This window comes from Sprattus sprattus (assembly GCF_963457725.1).
Source record: "Sprattus sprattus genome assembly, chromosome: 4".
In the NCBI taxonomy this organism is placed as follows: Eukaryota; Metazoa; Chordata; class Actinopteri; order Clupeiformes; family Clupeidae; genus Sprattus; species Sprattus sprattus.
Window position 1 is genome coordinate 15,357,966 of NC_137923.1, and position 20,538 is coordinate 15,378,503.

Below are 20,538 nucleotides of genomic sequence, written 5' to 3' on the forward strand. Positions count from 1 at the left end.
CATAACGGTGCATACTTAGCCGGAAGGACAGAAGAAAGGTTAGTTAAGTAAGACCTCTTAACTGCTATGGGTGTCGGGTCAGAGAGTGTGTTAATGATTCTCACCTCAACACTCTTTCGCAGTAATCAAACCCATTGCCCTGTTTCAATGTCAACTTTAGTATTCATTACACATTAAGCTGTCTTTGGTGAGTAACCGTTTTGCTGAACGTAAACCATGGCTATTTTTGGAAATACTGCCCTGACAACTGGTCACTGTTTCACCTCAGTCATTCTCTTGAACTACATTTCTGCTAGCGTACCCAATGTGATTTCTGGCAATGTCACCGCCTTGATCTTCATAGTACATGAAAAACCAGTTTCTGGTATCTCTGACTTGTTTTCTTTACATCACCATTCTCAGTATCCAGCCCTTTGCCCTGGCTTGTGAAATTTCACTTAATCTTAATGTCACTTTTGTTGCTATCTGATCATCATCTGTTGCCTTTTCACAAGGCCTCGTCAAAGCTGTGGTGTCACTGTCAACATCAGTGTTTATGTAGAACCAGGCCCAGGGTCACCCGTGCTCACACTCAGATATACATAACCTCCACGACAAGAGTGCATATATATATTAACATATTAATACCTTACCATATCATAATAATAAGGTTGTTAAAGAGAAAATGACAGAACAAAAATGGTAAACATGATGTTTTTAGTTATGAACTGAAGATAAGCATAAAGTCCTAAGTATCATACAAGGCAACACCTTTTTCAGGAAAAATATTTAAAATGGCTCCAAATCTTTTCGGTCTTTGCTTATTGTAAGGAGGACACTGTAAGGCAGGTGATTACTATCAGTGTTGTCAGGTTGCAGGGTCATGTAAGAATCATCCTGTGTCATGTAAGGGTCATCCTGTGTTGAGACATCAGCCCTATAGTCATAAATCAATGGAGGCTGCCACGTGTGCAGGTGTGTTATATGGACGACGGTCTCAGAAAATCTGTCTCAACACGAGGCTGTTTGGGGAACACAGTTGCTCTGTGCATTTGTGTTGAGACCAACTTGTCTTTTCTCCTGAAAAACATTGATAGCAATTCTGGGCGGATGATTTCAAATCCCAGAAACCCCATGTACTTACATCACACATACCTTCACTACTCTGTGAGTGCTAATCGCTTTAGTCTTCAGATAGATGACTCAGGGTAATTTCCTATCCACCGAGTGTAGACAGAAGAAGGGACATGGCAGTGGTACAGGAGTGAGGCTGAGTTAGAGCCTGTACACTGTTCTCACATGTCTGCTTCTCTGGGGGGCCTTGTATGAGAACAGACACACACCAACCCACACTCACACACTTCTTTTCATCCCCTTACTTTTCACATTCCCCACACTGGCAACTTGGCACAGGTGCAGATTCCAACTGGTACTGTATGTCTGTCTGGGCATGTAGGTGCCATGCCCAGCCAGTGGTGTGTGTGCTGCCCGTGTTCTGACAGTGCCTGTGACTGGAACACACAAGTGTTCTGCAGAGCAGTCTCCGAAAGACTCTCTGTCTCTGTCTCTCTCCCCCCCATGCGAGTACACACACACACACACACACACACACACACACACAACTCACACTATACATTAATTTATCTTTACACACATGGCTTGCATTTTCCTATAGCAGAATTGGTCTGAGGGGTAGGGGATAAGGGGTTTAACAATGGGTTCATATGAGGTTGAGCACAGAGCTGAATGACACTGACAGAGACTTCTCCTGTGCCTGATGCTAAAACTGTCAACAGAGGCTTAATTTGCCTACTCACTGTATGTTCTGTATGCAGTCTCTCTAACCCTCTTTCTTCTTCTCTCTCTGTTTTTCCCTCTTTGTCTTTCTCTGTCTGTAGCCCTCAGATCTCCCAAGATAGTTGCAGACCTGACCTAGCACAGTAAGTAGCGGATTCATTTAAGGTTATATTAATCAAACCCAACTGCAGAGGATCATGCCTTGTCTTTATCCATCCACTCAAATCAAGTAGTAGTACAAGTAAAAAACAAGAAGGAGACATGTCATGTAGAGTGTGTGTGATGCAGTGGTCCTTGTTCTTCTTTTTTGTTCTATTGTTCATCTTTCCCTCCCTTTGTTTTCCTCTAGATTCCTGGAGAGGACCATTCGCTCTGCAGTTGAACAGCACCTGTTTGATGTGCACATGCATGGGACTCAAAGTTCAGACGACCCTGACACAACCATTCCACTGACATCTCCTGTGTCGACGGCCCGTCAGAGGCGACGCCAGCAGCGTGAGCTGGAGGAAGCCCAAACACAGCGAGACAGGTGAAATAAGTGTGCCAGTGCCATTATACATTTACATTACATTTAGTCTTTTAGCAGACGCTTTTATCCAAAGCGACTTACAAGGATGTATACACTGATTGCAGACTGCACATCAGGAGCAATTAGGGGTTCAGCGTCTTACTCAAGGACGCTTCGACAGGGAATCGAACTAGCAACCTTCTGATTACTAGACGATTATACTATGGCAGCTGTTCTTTCCTTCACCCAGTACAGAATTGTTCCATGTCCCTTTTGACCATATGAATGGTACAGTCTGGTGTGTGTGGTTTTCTGACATTTCTTATCACTGGTTTTGTGGTACAGTATGTCAGATAACAGGAGCACAGGAGACCACCTGGGGCCAAAATCACTAGATGTAGGCCACGTCCTTTGGAAAGCACTGGGTTGTTGTACAAAAACAGTCCAGTATAATGACCAGTCTTTCCAGATTTCAGATTTCATCTCATAGTCGGTGTGAGTTTTAGGGGAAATGTGTGTGCCTTGGTGCCCTTCTAATCCATGCTGATACAGACCTCAGGGAATCCTGCCAAACCCACACTGAAAACAATGGCTTAAGGGGGAATTGTAAGGCCTTGATAGCACACTTTGGTCAAAACAGAATTAGGGAGGGGGGGGGGGGGGGGGGGGGTGTGGTGTGCATCATAAGAACTTTGTTGTGTTTTGATATTTTGGAAGTTTTTTTTCTCCCTGCCTCTGTATTTATATGTGGTAGTGACAGCAGGATGAAGTGGTCATTTTACAGTGCGCTCATGAGTCGATCCCCAGGGAGAGCAGCGGAAAAGGAGAAAATAAATAGTTCCTTAAGGTTTCCTTCCGTGGCGTGATCTGACAAGCAGATCTGTTTCTCTTTCCCTCTCCCTCTCTCTCTCTCTCTCTCTTTCCTTCTCCCTCTCTCTCTCTCTCTCTCTCTTCTCTCTCTCTGTCTTGCTTTCTCCCTCCTGCTCCAGGGAAGGCATTAACAAAGAGAACGATCCCTCAATAGGAGTTATCAATAACGTCAGTGTCGGAGAGCACGGCCCGGAACAGACCCGCCCGCACACACAGACGCATGCCCAGAAACACTCTGTGGAGGGGCCTAGACACAGGAAGAGCAAACACGCCGTTCCCACGCTGGCTGAGCTCAGGGACAACCAGGACTCCCCCTCGGTGAGTCTTACAGCCCGCCCTTTGATGTGGAATGATTCAGCCAAATATGGGTTTTCTCCATCTTTCTGCTTCTCTCTCTCTCTCATCTCTCTCTTTCTCTCTCTCCCTCCCTATCCCTCTCTCTCTCTCTCTCTTTTGCTCTCCACTGCTTTGTCATTTTCTCTCTTATTTGCTGTTTCTCGCTGTCTCAGTCTTGAGAGTTGAGTTGTTTACTTGTCATAATCTTTAATGAGCTTGACCTCTCCCTCCACCTCTTTCTGTTTTTCTCTCTTTCTCTCTCTCTTGCTCTGTATCTGTGCACTCTAATTTGCTTGACCCTGTTCAAGCTCATGTTTTTCTTCAATACCCTTGCCTCACTTACAGTCTTTTTATGCCCTCCCTCGGTCTGTCTCTCACTAGCTATGGTCTAAGTTAGATGCAAATCAATCTGGTAGATGGAAGGTGTGCAGTGATGCTCTTGCACTCCTGAATACAAATCAGACAGGCAAAGCCTCCAAAGAAAATCAGTTTGTCCAGACAGTAGACTATATTATGGTGCCTTTCTGACCCCCTCATATTTGACCAACAGCCTCTGACTTACTCAACTACCCTCAGGACAGTCTTGTTAAGTTTATACAGTCTATTACAGTGTCTTGAGTCACAGTTTTGGAAGGACCATATTGTTGTGGAAATCTCACAGACTGTTAATGTAAGTTGCTTTTTTCAGACAAAATAGAGTCCTATTGTTGAAATGATCATGCTATCATAAAAATTGTGTTAATATTTCAGTGCTATGATTACAATCATCCGCTCATTCTATTAATAGGAACCCTATGAGTATAAAGACCCTTAAAGCAGCACAACGGATCAATAGCTATTCGCTAACGGTATGCTAGCAGCTAAAACTAACTAAATCTCTTGAAATGTGCTGACTTTGACATTATGACAAACTAGTTACTCAACGACTGTCCTTACACAGTCAAACATCAAGCAAGTGCAACACAAGACAAAGCAAGACGGCAAATAAGCTACTTGCTAGATGGGCAGACAGTAAACAAGTCAGGCTGCCACCTGCAAAACTACAGAACAAAGTTATGGACCCTGGTATGGCAATGGCACGGAGGCGATTCTCCATATTAAAAGTCATTGTAGCGCCCCAATTTTTTTCAAGCTGTTTTTTTTTTAAGGTAAAACTGCGTTTCCTAACCCTAATCCTGAAGTATAATTGTTGCATAGTGTTACTTTAATATGTTGTATGACCATTATATTTGCAAACGGACATTATGAACACATTGCATACCAATTAAGCTGTTTTTTAAACCTTTTCTTTGGATGTTGGCCCTCCATTTTCACCCACGATCAATCTTGTATGTATCATGAATACCATCTTATAAATATGTATCACGCATATATTCTGCATGCATGCTAATGTGTTTTATATTGACTGACTCGAGGACAGATGGGTCCCCCCTTATGAGCGGGGTTCTGCTCAAGGTATCTTCCTGTTAAAAGGGAGTTTTTCTTTGCCACCATCGACTTAGGGCTCAGGCTCTGGGCACTGTAAAGCGTCTTGAGATTATTTCAACTGTTATTGGTGCTGTAAATAAAATGTAATCTAATTGAATAGTATTGAATTAAAGTTAAACAAACAGTATATTTTGTGAGAGTAATGTGCTTAGTTGTTTTGTTGGCTTGTTGCTACACTTAGCCCATCATGTGTATCAGACAATCTAAGGGCTGAGAGGCTTGTTTTGAAGCCTGAAGTTCAGCCGTGAAACCCTTTTCTGGGAATTCACCCCTGTGATTTTGTGCTGGCAAAACCTCACTTTTGTTTTGTTTTTGTTTTGGGTGTTTATGTTTGTGTGTATTTTTAAATCCTTTCTTCTAATGGCTGGGGCCCATGCCAAGCCATTGGTAACAGGGCTGTTTCCCTTTAGAAGGTGAATTGTGTTGGTAGGGAGAGAGTGAGGTGAGGGGGGGGGGGGGGGGGGAGGGGCTGAGAGGCAGTGACAGGAAGAGAGGGACGTGGGTAGACAGAGAATATGAGAGAGTCGGGAAGGCAGGAGACGGGAAATCACGCGCTTCATGCGCTAATATAAGCAGACGGTTGAGACCTCTGTGTGTGTGTGTGTGAGTGTGTGTGTGTGTGTTGCATCATGCAGAGCCAAGCAGGGCTGTGGAACAGGATGGATTGTGGAATGGTGTAATGGCACCTGAATTAGCCAGAGCTTTTATCCTGATTCAGACAGCCCCTGGCCAATGTTTTTCTCCCACACACACCGTGTTTCTATGGTGCTGTGGTACAAAGTCACCAGTGCTCTAAAAGACACACACACACACACACATACATACATACACACACACACACACACACACACACACACACACACACACACACACAGACACACACACACACACACACACACACACTGACGTACACTGACACACACAAACATACTAATATGTGCAAACAAACAAACATATTCATAATGTTTAGTGGCCTGAAAGAACTAATGGTTCATTACAAGCTCATTAAGTGAAAAAGGGGAAAAAGAATGAAAAGGACATCTAAATTAAGGGACAAAAACAAACAACAGCATAGGGCTTTACTTCAAATCGATGGACCTTTAAAAACATAGCAGCTCTTCAGACATCGCAGGATGTGATCCAGGACACATGAAGTTCCCCAAGGTTTATTATTCTCCCTCTTATCCTTTGGCTTTGCAGGACTTTGCAAGAGGACTCTCAGACTCAGATAGAGATACCTTCTACCTTCTTGCCATAAAGGAAAACGTCTCTTAAAAAGACTGTTACTACAGGACAAGACTTTCTGTTTTTTTGGAAGCCCCTGTGTGTGCGTGTGTGTGCCTGTGTGTGCCTGTGTGTGCGTGTGTGTGCGTGTGTGTGTGCGTGTATTTTAGGGTGCTAGTACTTTCTGGGAAATATGGCACCCCAGGCTAGATTGTCGAGGTTGTCAAGGCACTGCTCCAAGAGGCCGGTGGCCACCCATGTATGTCTGTGTACTTGTTCTGTGGCGATGTGATTATTTACGAACTCACTGTACCTCTAAATCACATCGCTCATATCTCATTCCACTTCTCCCCTCATCAGTGGCCCGGCTCCTTAATGCAACCTAGATCTTGACGACAGTGATGTAACACTGATGAAACCCTAGCCGAGGCTGTAGGTGGCTTTTTCCTTGCCACGGCTTACATAAGAGCCAAGAGGACACTTGACACTCTGACACACATCTGATAGCGTGGGGAGCAGACCACCGACCCCCACTAACCCCAAACAGCAGCAGATACTTAGCCCTTTTGCCCAGGGTGTGACTGGGGTTGTCTGTCCTTAAACCTAGAAGAGCAACAAACCCATGGCCACCTCAGCAACCAAGAGACTATTTATGGAATGTGTTAATGTAGTGGACAGCCTCCAGTGTGGGGGACAGTGTGTGTGTTTCTGCATGCGTGTTGGTTGGTGTTGGGGGGCTAGGGAATGGGGGCAAAAGGTTTCTCAGGAACACCTGTTACAGCTGTTGGCCATTTTTGTCATGCTACTATTCGAAATATTGAGGTCATCCTCCTATTCTCATTGGTGTTGAACTTTAGTGAGTGTGTATGTGGTGGTCTATTTGTTTATGAATGGAAAATTACTTATAGAACATGCTTACTTGGCAGAAGTGCTGTGTGCAGCTGCAGTAGTGATATTTATACCAGGGGAATAGCATACACATCCAGCATGGATACTCTGTGTTTGTGCCAGCTTGGAACTTTTCCTTCCTCTGCATAACCTACTTCAGAGCACTGCAGTTGCTCTTTTCTGACTTTTCTGATTTTCCTAACATAATTATCTATTCCGTCAAATAGAGAAAGAGTTAAAAGAAGTTCAAATTAAGTTAAAATCAGTGTGTTTTAGATGACTCAACTGACCTCTGCCTCTCCTTTGGTCTCAGCTTGGCAAGCAAATTATTGCTAAATGTGGTTAAAGAATTAGTCATAATTGAATAGGAATGATACATAGAATTATGCAACCGCATCAGCAATATGTTACCTTTTTCCCATTGTAAATGTCCTCCATCGGTCACTGTACTCATTTCCAGCATGGATGCGGTCATCTCATTCTTTCTTTTTTTTTTTTTTGTCTTGACACAGCCAAAGGAATGTTTCAAAGCATCAAAAGCACATGACCACACACCAACAGAGAGCATGGAGTACACAGATGACTGGTATGTAGTCCGTAAAGGTCCCCTCAGTTTGGTAATCATGACTGCATGAGGAAATGAGATACGCAAAGACACAGGAAAACAAAAGAAAATGTAACCGTACACAGCACCTAGCAGCTTATTTGCTGTGTGGGATTTGACATATACCACTAAAATACCATTGGAGCATTTCACCCCTCTTCTCCCATGGCTGTATAAGCCATCACATCCACCCATAACATTTCAAATACGTAAACACAGGATTGTAATGGGATATAGCTGTGAGAAATGGTACATATTAGAACATCTTGCGATCTTGCATCTTTTTTCCTGTGGTAACACCTAAAAATTGTAATCCCACCAGGATCTTGCAAGAGTTTCTAGTGTATTTCTTGCTGCCAAAAGTAACTTAATTCTAAAAATTGCAGTTAAAATTATGGTGATTTTAAACTCTAAAAACAATTACAAATAATGTAGGAATTCCATGAATTTGAGAAAATGCAACATGGCAAAATCCTGGAGAGACTGCCATGTTTTTGTAAAATTAAAGTCCTCAACACTATTGCCATCTTGTGTTGGCCCCCCTAATGGCTTAGGTCCTAGTGTCTTATCAGATAGAAGCTACTTGCGATAATCAAAAGGCAGCTCTGTCCAAAAACACTCCAGTGCCTTTCTGTGTGCTCTGGCCTGCAGGGGCCTGTGGAATGACTGTGAACCTGGAACATCAAAATGACATGAAGTTTGCCCCTCTTTTTATAGGAATGAACATCACAAAGATGGAGATACCAACTCAGCACCGGTGAGTGTTAACATCTTCTCGTTGTCTTTCTTGCCTCTTTCCCCTAGACGTCTCCTGTTCACTGCTGATTTGTTTATATTCATCTCTTTTTAATTTACAATATGCTTTCATTGAAGGAGATGTGTCTATGTTGTACATAGATGTGAAGGCAGCAATTTAATCTAACCTAAATACACAGAATGGCCAAAACATTGTGCATAGGGCCTAATAAGTAATAAATCAGTATTATGTTCTTTCATTTCCATTTGCCTTGATTTGCCATGTGAGGCTGGTGGTCAGAAATATGTCTCCTCTTTTGAGGCTGTCTAAGGGGTCAGGGAAGGCTCTTTCCGCATTGTCTGTGAGAAAAAAAGAAAGAATTTACCACAAACATAGTTTTGCCTAGCTAAAGGAAAAGAGAAACTAGTCCCCCAGTACCACCAGCATGAGTCATGTTTCATGCGATCACTGGAGAAAGCAGTAGCTTGCACAACAGATGCCCTTCCCAGGCTCCGACGCTGAGTGTAAAACAGTAACCCACACACCAGACCGGGTGTGAGCAGGCGGTCAGCGGCCTCTAATTCGTCTCTTGGCTGAGGTGTTCACCTCTGACACAGATTCCCTGTTTGAAGGGCGCGGCGCTCCAAAAACAAGATTTTACTGGATTCCCTCTTACCGATCCTGGTTTTCAATGTGAACATCCTGGTCCTGCGGAACCAGAATGGTGGATGTGTGCCTGTCCAGACTCACAGTCTGCTTTCCAGCTATCATGGTTGTGTGTGCATGTGAGTGTGAGTGTGATCCCGTGTGTATGTGCGTGTGTGTGTGTGTATGCGTGTGTGCGCGTGTGTGCATGTGTCTAAATGGTGCACTCATGCCTCTGTGTCCCTGTATGTGTGTACTTTGACACTGTGTCTTGCGCCAAAGAGGAATCTCCGGCACACGGTCCACAGATGGTTGGGGCGGAGGATGCACTCCTTCCCCTTCGCCACTGACTCAGGCTGGTGCTGCCGAGCCATCTGCTGCATCATGGCAAGCTTGGTGCACTGGCACTGGCACTGCCACTGGCACTGGCACACTCACTATGGTTTTTAGCACCAACCTAGTGATCCCATCTGATCCTTAAATCCACCATCTTCATCCTGTCTGCTCCAATTCGGCTCGTCAGTCCTCCTGTACAGTTCACTCCTATCGCGCATTTCAGCAATTTGTCTCCATTAATTAGCGTAACTGTCCGTTGAAAGACCAGTGCTAGTAAGGGCTAGAAAATACTTGACTAAATAAAAAAGGCATCATATTCACAAACAGGCGTAATTCTATCCTTGGATTTGGTTGTACAATTGTTTCACAAGCGTGCTGTATAATGTTTTTATCACAATACTGGACTGGATTAATGGCTTTATTTACAAGACGTTGTTTATCATTTGTGCCCTAGGGTGTTTGAGTCTTTTTTTACATAGCAAGTGAGCACTCGACATAAACACACTGACAAACACACACACACACACACACACACACACACACACACACACTCAAACACACACACACACACACACACACACACACACACACACACACACACACACACACACACACACACACACACACACACACACACACACACACACACACATACACTCTCTCTCTCTTTCCCTCTCATACTCATATATCAATGTGTCAATGGTGCATGGTGTAGAAACCAGATCACATGCTCCAGTGGCTAGAACACGCTGTCCAGTACTATGCCATACATACGCTGCTCCTCTGTCACTTCAGACATGCTGCCTCACATCTAGAGCAGGCAGCAGGAGCTTAAAAGATTACTCACTTCAACACCCACCTCTCTCAGTCCACCCAACACTGGGGAACAATTCAGGTCTTTAACCTTTAATCATTACAAAAGTGAATAAAGCCACTACAGATTAAACAGAGCTGTTATATTAAGTGAGTTATTTATGAAGGACACTGTAATCAAAGCTATGCCGAAACTTTGTGTTTATGGATGAAGTGGTTTGGTTTAGCTTCCACAATACAATTGCAGTATGCACATATTTTAGACAATAACACTGTTCGCGAGTGTCTGGTCTTTTCTTATTGATTTAAACTGTAGGTTTGGGATATATTTAAGTTTTTACCAGAGTTGAAATACAAATCAATTAGAAAAAAATCAAATGTGTGAACAACATCTGTGGCCACCTTATAATCAGCACAAAGTGGACAGATGGGGCGACAGTTGCTACATTTCTGTGCATCAGGCACACCAGGCAAAGTCTCATCCCTTTCAATCCTGTGTGTGTTTGTGTATGTGTGTTTGAGGTCGTAATTCAGCAATGCTGGGCCAGACCTCCCATGCATAACCAGTAGAGATTATGTTATTTGAGCAGAAATAGACAAACTCAAGTGGTTCTCGCCATCACACCATAGCTGAGGAACTTTTATCTGAACCCCTTAGCTGAGTCACACAAAACACTTTTTGGTACTTGTGGATCTGTAGTCATTGCACAAATCGTCATGCAATAAGTACACCAAGGCAGGTTCTTCAATTAGTACACCAAGGTAGCTTCTTCAGTTAGTACACCAAGGTAGCTTCTTCAATTAGAACACTAAGGTAGCTTCTTCAATTAGTACACCAAGGTAGCTTCTTCAGTTAGTACACCAAGGTAGCTTCTTCAATTAGTACACTAAGGTAGCTTCTTTAAGGTTTGCTCTGTCTTTTCAAAATAATGTAAGAGCCTTACATGGATAATGGCTGCCATGTAACTTTTAAGTGGTCTCTATGGCAGTTTTGAATGTCACTCCCTTCAATGGCATAGCTGACCTAATACAATGATCATAAATGATTTGCTAAATTACCCTGAGTCACCCTCCTTTTCCCAGTCATACACGAAACCAAAACCTACAGTTGTTACTAACCTGTTTGTCATTGAGGGGCAATTGCCACTGTGATTGCATCAAGGCCATCTTAACCTGTGCCTAGGATTGAGTACAAGATTGGTGAAATGGGTCTGTTATTGTTGTGTGTTTGTATAGCTGTACCAAGTTTCTGTGTCACGTGAGTTTCACCTAAGAAGCTCACCAAAGTCAAATGGTCTCCATTGTTCTCCTTGAATAAGTGCTAATGGTTCATTCATCAGGTTGTCATTAAGTAATTTGTTTTGAGTTTGTTTTTTGTCTAATACAAATGTGTGGTTGTGTGAATGATCTCATGGTTGATTTCACTCCTACCATTTGATGAAGTATACTTCTGATTTGGGTTAAACGTTTCTGTGTGTATGCATACAGTATGTCAGTGCACAGTGTACAATTTATGTCCTACACCACTAACCCTGTCCCGAGATTTACACTAGATCTTGAATGCACTCACTTTCCCAGTTAGAGTCCTGGGTAAGCAAGAGGAAGGATGGAACAGCAGATGAGGGGGAATACATAGTTTGAAGTTCTTTGATAAAACAAACCATGGCAAATTTTCTTTCCCAACTGTTGTCGTGACAAAGTAGACATGCAACGATTGTCAGTTGTGGACAGATTCCTCGAGGACGGCTCTAACATCGAGTCTGTCATGTTAAGTAATGGACTAGACTTCTACACTAATGCGGCCACATAAATTAATGTTGTTAAAAATAGACACAAGCAAATATGACATTTAATTTATTGGCTTACTAATGGTGACGAGGTTAACCTGCATTTTGCATAGTATTTTATTTGATACAAAACACCAAGCATGATACCCCCACCTTTAACCTATAGTTATAAAGGAAACGACCAGTGAACTACTAGTGTACAGTATGTTTACATTTTTTTTCTGAGCCAAACACCATGTCCAAGTAAACAGTAACAGTTAACACTGACCATTTAGAGAGAGAGGAAATTTCCATAGCTACAGTGTGCGTGGGCCAGAGCAGATGTTGTGGGGCATAACTCTCCTTCAAACTACTACGATCCACATGAGGACTCTATGGCGGCTGACAGTTGGAGTGGGCAGCTTGCATTTCCATCTCTGTGGCTGCGTTTGTGATGTTTGTCACTCCTTGCACTAAGCTGCCGTAGCACATACATAGTAGGCTAGGACGCATGGTTCGACTTGAGGCGCAGTGGATCACATTAAACTAATGAAGATGAATGAAGATTAGTTTCACTCTCCAAGCAGTAGTCTGTGCCAAAGATGGCTGTTACTCATAGGCAAGGCAATACCCAGATCATTGCCTACTGGCATTCCAAATGGCTTTCTTCCATTAGATATCTGGGTCTCAGATAGCTTTTGGTGTACAGTAGTGATAAGAATATCAGTGGTGGTCACAGTGGTTTGAAGAGCTAGTAACATGCTGTAATTGGAGTTTGTGTCATGGATCCAGACCAGTGGGGTAGCTGGGGGTGGATGGGGTGAGGTTAGGTCTGGTTTAAGAGTGGCTTGTGACTTGCTTCCCGCAGGTAATGCGCTGGTCTGCTCTGATCTGATCCAAAAATAGCCCCCCCCCCCCCTCCGAGACCAATGCACCACGGGCGGAAGTGTGAGCCAGCGTGGTCAGGGCTTAACTCAGGGTCCTGGCTGTGAACATGCCCTGCCTGCATGGTCAGAGAGAGAGAGAGAGAGAGAGAGAAAAGAAGGAACAGAGAGAGAGAAGGAACAGAGAGAGAGATGGAAAGGGGGGACAGAAGTCAGAATGCTCAGGATGGAAGACATGAAAAACACAGTACTGGTGATTGATCGGTGAATGTAGCATATTTTTTTAAATAGCTGTGCAGAGCAGATGGATTGATTGGTAAACAGTGTCTGTGAGAGAAAGAGCAGGCTAGCTAGCGAGAGGTATGAGAGGCTTGCTCATGTCAGTGGCTTCTAGGCAATCCTGCCTGTGTGCTTTGCATGCTCAGCCTTGCTGCCTGCTTTGCCCCTGCCTCCTCCCTTTCCCCCTCCTTCCTCCCTCCTCCCTCCTCCCTTGCACTAGTGAGACAAACAACTCTGAAGGTGCAGTGAAGCGGTGAGAGTAGGCAAGTTTCAAAAGAGAGAGAGAGAGAGAGAGAGAGAGAGAAGTAGGAAAAGAAGGAAGGAAAAACACCCACCAACAGACACGCGCAGACTGTCATGTACACATACAAACAGGCACACACACAGGCAAGCACACATACACACAGGCATGCTCACACACACAGCAGATGGGGGCTGAAGGGGGGGGGGGGGGATTGTTTTTGGCCAGTAGCCTCAGCCAATCAAGCAGCAGGGGTTTGGGGTTTGTCCCTGCTGGTCCCACCCCTTCTCTCTGTGACAGGCTGCTGGAGGTGGAGCCAGGCGGGCACAGACACTGCATGGGAGAACTTAAGGAGCACGCAGCCCCCACTCTCCTCTAATTTCTGATTATCCCTCGTTCCCCTTTTTTTTCTCTCAACTACGTGAAACAAACGGCAGACGCCTGCCATGAAGATCCAGGAGACTCTCAGTGGCTCGGATCCGGGAGAGGGCTGTGCAGACGTGCCTCGTCTGGACCTATCCTCCCTCACAGAGGACAACAACTGGGGAGGTGAGTCTCTCTCTCTCCCTCTCTTTCTCCGCTCTCTCTTTCTCTTTCATTGCTGCGTTTGTCCTCCCTCCTCTTCCCCTTCTCTGCGGTCTGGGTGTGTAGCACATGGGTGGCAGCTGCTAGTCTGTTGCATAGACTTGAGTTGTTGCCCCATGCAAGGAATTGAAGACCAGATGCATGCTTATTTTTTCCCCGTCAATAAACACACAAGAGATGGGCCGTGTCAGAACAAGGCTTATGTTTTTGAGAGCCTCACTACCAAATGCTGGAATAACAGGAAAATCGGGATTTCACAGCCAATGATTCTCCTGCTTTGGTTTGTTGTTGTTGTTGTTTTAAATTTCTTGTCAGCTAGAAATATTTTTGATTACTCAGCTGTTGCTACTGAAGGGAGCCTCAGTGCAAAGCTGTTGTGTTGTGGGGCTAATGATTACTCAGAGCTATCTAAGGTGTGATTTGTCAACAAGTGGCAAGCAGTGGTTTGGCTGCTTTTTAAGTACTTATTTTTTCCCATAGTAAACTGGTCAGCTGTACCATCAGCCTCTTTACCGATGAAGTGTTACTTTGATCAATGCTTAAATATGAATTCTGCCAAATTCATACTTTTGTTTGATTGTATTGTATTAAATATAAGAAATTTAATCAGAAATCCACCCTATGTCTCATGTCTCGTCAGTAATACATTTCCATGAAGGACTTTTCAGATTAATGTTTGCTGCGACAGGATGCAATATTGGTTGGAGATTGGTTGGATAAAACATTTCTTCCCTGCCTCTGGCTTGAAACCCAGCCCTTGTTGTGGTTATCCATTGCCTGCAATCAGTGCACATTTAACCAGAGGGCAGTAGAGAGTCTGCATATTGGCTGACTGTTACCGCCTCCAAGGAGGTTAAGTTTTCGCTGCTGTAGGTTTGTTTGTCAGCAGGACTACTCAAAAACTATCAGCCAGATTTTCATGGTGAAGCATGGGCCAAGGAAGAACCTGTTAAATTGTGGTTTAAATTACCTGTTAAATCCACATGAACCGTTGCGATATTGGCCTTGGCGGAGGTCTGCGCTCCCAGAGTGCCCTTCTAGGTATTTTGTGTGTAGAGAGCAGAATGGTGAAATACAGGAGGAGGATTGCAGTTTGATTGTGTGCTGGGTTGGTCTGCTCATTTAGCTTTAGGAATGGAAAACATCTGACCTGGAGGGGGTTAAATCCTCTCTCTTCCGCGCTCTGCATTGTCTTTGTCCCTGGGCATCTGCAGATCTGCAGCCTTGCATAAACATGTTGGCCGCTTACTTGTGACCTTGGTAACGTGAATCTAGCCAAAACATAGTGTGTCTCATGTGTATGTGTATAACTTTTTACAAGATGGGGGTAGGTATGCCTGTCGTTTATAAATTCACACAATTTCCCAACTGAGAAGTCCTGGTCTGGCAGCCCAGGTGTGGCAATCTCTATTATCACCAGTCCTCACATACACACACCCTCTATAATGCCGAAGAGCACCCATCACAGGCTTAGCACTCAGCTGTCACCAAGTGCTGTCTGTTGCCTCTGGCAAAGCCCATAAAACCCTGGCATCCCATGCCACACCACAGACTAACTCCCTCTAGTGGTCACAGCGGCACAGCACTTTACACCACTGCCCTTTGGCAGACATAGATGAAGTCTTCTTAATTAAATAATGACAAAATGCTTTCCACTATACCACATGGAGAGATCTCCCTAGCAACTCATCTGGGAACTGGGAGTGCATGTCCTTGCTCGTGTGTGTATGTAGTTTCAGTTCTCTCAAATTAAGAGTTGATAGGAAGGAGAAAAGAGCTTTCACATGTCCCCATAGACCAATGCGAGGATTGTCTTTAAAGATGCCTCTCTACCCTCCCAGTAAAATCAATACAAGTCCTAATTCTAAAATCAAGCCCCTAAGAAAATCTGTCAAAACTCTTTGGCTCTTGGCTTATTTTCGCTGCTGGTGTCTTGATGGGTGTAACTGTCTTGCTGTGGTCTTGGCCTTTGGCAATGGTTGCCTTTGATAGTCCCCTGTGGTATTTGACAGTTTTGAGAGATTCTCTTTGCACAGTCACAAAAATCCTCCACTCTGGATTTGGCTAGGCAGTAGGTGGTCTCCTGGCAGTCACAGCCCTCTGTGTACTCAGAAATCTCATCAGGTTCAGATCAACAATCCTCTTGATGTGCCCCATTTGGATGCTATGTCCTTAAGACATTGTTTAGGACAACAATACAGCCAAACAGGCTTCTATATGTGGACTATTGCCCCTTCCCAGATTCTAGTTATGAGAGTACTTAAATAGATGTAGAGACAAAGTCTAGGTAGAGCAAGTGTACGTTTGTGTGTGTGTGTGTGTGTGTGAAGAGTTTAGGTGAGGGACCTTTGGCCCAGCGGTGTTGCTGCCAGCCCTGTTTGTCAAGAGCAGCAACAGGTGTCCATGCCAGCGCACTACCCAACTGTCCTCCCTGTTGCCAGGCAGACAAGCACCTGTGTCTCTGTCGCACAGATGGACTCTATTCTACCTCCGTTTTCCTCTCTCCGCTCCTGCAACCTCTCTCAGTCTCTTTCCTGTCCTCTTCTCTCTTTCCTCTTCACTCTTCTGCTTCTTCTCTTTTTGTTCCCTCCACAGATACTCACATAGTTTTTTCCCCTCTTTTTTCTTCTCTTCTCTCTCCACCTCTGCTAGATTCTCCGTTCTTTAGCGCCCCTTTCCTTGATTTCAAAACCTTCTTCCAGCAGTGTTACTACGAGGGTAAGTGGCTGTTCCAGAGGGCCGTTACCTTCTTCAGATCGCTTGAATGCCTCTGCGCCCCCCCCCCCCCCCCCCCCCGCCCATGACATTTGTTTCTGCACGGCAACATCATAAAGCATGGAGATCTGTCACGTTCCAGATCCAAATGAAATATACTTGCAACCTTTTAACTTTCCAAAGACGGGACAGAATTATGGGCTCTTTATGGGGCGTTGCTACAGAATAACACACTGGCCTTTATTAAAAAAGGCCCTGCATCCCTGCTAAGATGGTATTTCTAAGGCGACACACTTGGCTTCATTGTGGTGTCAGTATCCATTAGGAAGACTTTAATGCTTTGCATGTCAATTGAGCAGTTTGGTAGTAGCCTCCTCTGCCCACACATGCCTTGACATGCACCATGATAACAGCCCTGGTAGCTCTCAGAAGCCTCGGCCCTGGCCGCTGTACTGCCACTCTCCCCGTGCATATTCACCCAACCAAAACACACCCTCTGCCTGCTGGGAGCCAAGCATGTGCATTACCTGTTGGCCGTGTGCGGAGCGGTGGCTGTGTCCTCTGACTGCTGGTTCCTCATCTCTTGGCTACATGCTGCAGACCACCATTCAGTGCCAGAATGGAACTATAAACAACAACTCCACAACAGCACAGAACAGCTATGTCATAGGAACTGTGACAAGCTCCAGTTACCCCCACATGTCCTCCCCATACCATTTAACCTTGACTGTCTTCCAGTTTGTCCGTCCTATTGTCTTCATGCTTGTGACTTGTCCAGCTTTACACGAGGTAATAAAGAAGAAAGCACTAAACACAGAGCACATCAAATGAACAGCTGAGCAATTGTGTAAGATTGTCCCTCACTCTTAGATAATTGTCTTTGTATAGGCCAACCCATCTAAGACCTCTGCTCCTTAAGGTCCTGCCTCCCCCATCATCCAGTGGTAGATGCAATCAAAATGCCCCCTCTGTCAGGTTATTTACAGCAGCTGGATCACTGCAGGCATCTGGTGTGGTAATTTTCACTGGCAGTCGTAATCATCGTCTTTGGCCCAGAGTTGCCTTTGGCCAGAGTAACATCTGTCACAGCCTGTGGAAATTTACTCTACTTGTAAAACCCAAAGCGGTGGCCTGGGACCAGTGTGGCGCAAAGGACATTGGAGGGGTTTATAGGTTAGGGGACGGTCTTACAGTAACAGTCACTATAACAGTAGCAGAACCTCCCACTTAGTAATAGATATGCCTAAACACAATCACACACACACACACACACACGCACACGCACACACACACACACACACACACACACACACACACACACACACACACACACACACACACACACACACACACACAAACAAACACACAGATAAACCTGTACATGTTGAGTGGTTGGCTCCAGCAGCAGATAGTGTTTGCTCTTCTCCTCTTGGTGGGCAGTGTAGCCTTGTGATATGGTTGGCCAGCTCTCTATCCACGGCCAGGCACCGATAAAGATGTTTGCTTTGACCGAGCGCACTGTCATGCCAAGTTCCACAGTCCACGCATTGGCCTAGCGTGTCTGCATGCGACCCTCTGCCACGCTATACTCGCCCTGCTCATCTAAGTGCTGCTCTGTCATGCGTGATGATGGGCGAAGCGTCGTTAGAGTGGAACTCCAGCTCAGCGGAAGACATTTGAGCCACTTGCATCCTGCATTTGTGTGGCTGAACACGATAGCAGTTTATGCATGTAGCATTGTTTTAAAACTGTGCCTTGCTCCTTGCTGTGTGGTTTCCGTTTGCTCAGCCTGAAGGTGACCTCGATGCCAAATTCAGTAGTGCTTTTTAAACTCAGCAGGAGGTATAATGTGTGTGTGTGTGTGTGTGTGTTTGTGTGTTTAGAGCCAGTGCCAGCGTACTCTTCCTGGCAGAGGGAGAGCATGGACCGCGAGGAGGCGCGCCTTTCGCCCCATGCTGGGGGCAGACTTATCCGACAGCTCTTGGAGGAGGACAGCGACCCCATGGTCTCACCACGCTTCTACGCCTACGGCCACTGCCAGCAGTACCTGGACGACACAGAGGTGCCTCCCTCGCCTCCAAACGCACATTCCTTTGCCAGGTGAGTGGGGTGGAGGACAGAATGGACTAGCTGGAATTTAGGATTTTTGGAACTGAATCTGACATTTTCCATGAGTACCAGGAGATTTAAATTCATAACTCTTATTTATCCATTATTCTTTTCTCCCTCCCTACAGTCGGCGGAGAAGTTCATCTCTTGGCTCGTGCGATGATGACCGTGAAGAGCTCACCTCAGCTCAGCTTTCGAAAAAGATTCACAGCCTGAGAAGGAAAATTCGCAAATATGAGGAGAGGTTTGAAGAGGAACGCAAATATAGGGTGAGTCGACAAAATACTTTGCTCGGATCAGATTACAAAATTGCTGCCACTCATTTGATACACTATAATGTGACCAAGATGACGAGTATTGTTTTCTATGTTGTTCTCCTGCACAGCCCTCCCACGGCGACAAAGCTGGAAACCCTGAAGTCCTGAAGTGGATGAATGAACTGGCCAAGCTGGGCAAAGACCTGAAAGGTAAAAGCCTGGAGAGAAGTCCAAAAAGCAGTAAAAAAGGAAGGAGAAAACGATTACCATTATTAGTGTGATTAGCATGTCGTAAACCAAATTAATCCATCTCTCATGACATTTGTTCAACCAACAAATCAACACAACTCTATGAGACGTCATTGTTATCAGTCTAATGCTCCATTCATTCAAAACAAATCTTTTTTTGGGGGGGTGGGGGTAGGGGGGTTGCATTAGAGGAAGTCGTACCACCAGGGGCTAAATCCAACTTTTCCAATCCAAAACAAGTTTTTTTTCCTCCCGACTCCGTGACCGTGTGTAAATGGGTTTTGTTTATTGTTTCCTCTTCTTGCTCTCTCAGAGCATAAGCTGCTGAGGTCTGAGGAGGACCTGACCCCTCTCCCACGTCAGCGGAGCAACACCCTGCCCAAGAGCTTCGGCTCCCAGCTGGAGAAGAAGCCGGCTGAGGCCAAGGCCCCTAAGCCACCCGTGGACACTACCCTGGAGACTGTGATGGCCAAGCTGCAGGAGAAACGGCTGGAGGTGGGCCGCCCAGAGGATGTCAAGGTACGGGCCTCTGCACTTAGCCTCCAAACTATCACCTTTCCACTGGGGAGTCCCACTCGCTCCTTTTCCATCAGATATAAAGTTTATCTTGGGAAGGACTGAGGAGACTGATCGTGAATTAGGTGCACAATGGTAAACAAAGCAACCTTGTTTCTGTGTGGTCATACAGGACATGACTCGTGAACAAATTGCTGCGGAGAAGGTTGCCCTCCAGAAAGCCCTGCTGTACTATGAGAGCATCCATGGGAGACCGGTAAGTTCATATGTGTGTGTGTGTGTGTGTGTCTGTATTTGTGTTTGCCTTACACATGAGATATCTGTGTAGTGGTCCTCTGTCATTTGCTGCACTCACTTTGTCAACAAGTGCGGTACACTCAGCCTCTTCTCCTGACCCAGTTTAGTGTTAGAGGGGTGAGTAATCCCATGGAGCAGGTTGGCTGAGAGGGCGAGGGATAGTGTCTGTCTGGCATTACACACCCACTCTCCCAGCTGTGCAGTTCAGCCAGTGGCCCCAATTCTGTCCTCAGGCTTTCACACAGCTCTTAACATAGCTGCAATATTTACATCTCATTTACTCCTCAGTTTACATTATCATTGTCTCAAGTGTTTATCAAAACCAGCCTATCTGAAATAGCGCTAATTATCGCATACAGGCAATATAGGCTAGTGGACGAGAAAACATCTCAGCATCAATAGCAAATTCTAATGGA

General features: G+C 45.1%; 1 protein-coding gene across 1 annotated transcript in view; it reads left to right on the forward strand.

Moving 5' to 3' along the window:
- The window catches only part of fam13a (family with sequence similarity 13 member A), a gene marked incomplete at its 5' end in the record, with an annotated part of 61,514 nt that overhangs the window by 35,712 nt on the left and 5,264 nt on the right, over window positions 1-20,538 (forward strand). The window contains 12 exons of the mRNA XM_080837050.1: window positions 1,878-1,919; window positions 2,126-2,305; window positions 3,274-3,472; window positions 7,603-7,676; window positions 8,412-8,451; window positions 13,832-13,943; window positions 16,632-16,697; window positions 18,578-18,794; window positions 18,931-19,072; window positions 19,189-19,270; window positions 19,623-19,828; window positions 19,998-20,081. Of these exons, the coding sequence (XP_080693176.1) occupies window positions 1,878-1,919; window positions 2,126-2,305; window positions 3,274-3,472; window positions 7,603-7,676; window positions 8,412-8,451; window positions 13,832-13,943; window positions 16,632-16,697; window positions 18,578-18,794; window positions 18,931-19,072; window positions 19,189-19,270; window positions 19,623-19,828; window positions 19,998-20,081 (1,444 nt within the window). The remainder of the gene's footprint in view (window positions 1-1,877; window positions 1,920-2,125; window positions 2,306-3,273; window positions 3,473-7,602; window positions 7,677-8,411; window positions 8,452-13,831; window positions 13,944-16,631; window positions 16,698-18,577; window positions 18,795-18,930; window positions 19,073-19,188; window positions 19,271-19,622; window positions 19,829-19,997; window positions 20,082-20,538) is intronic.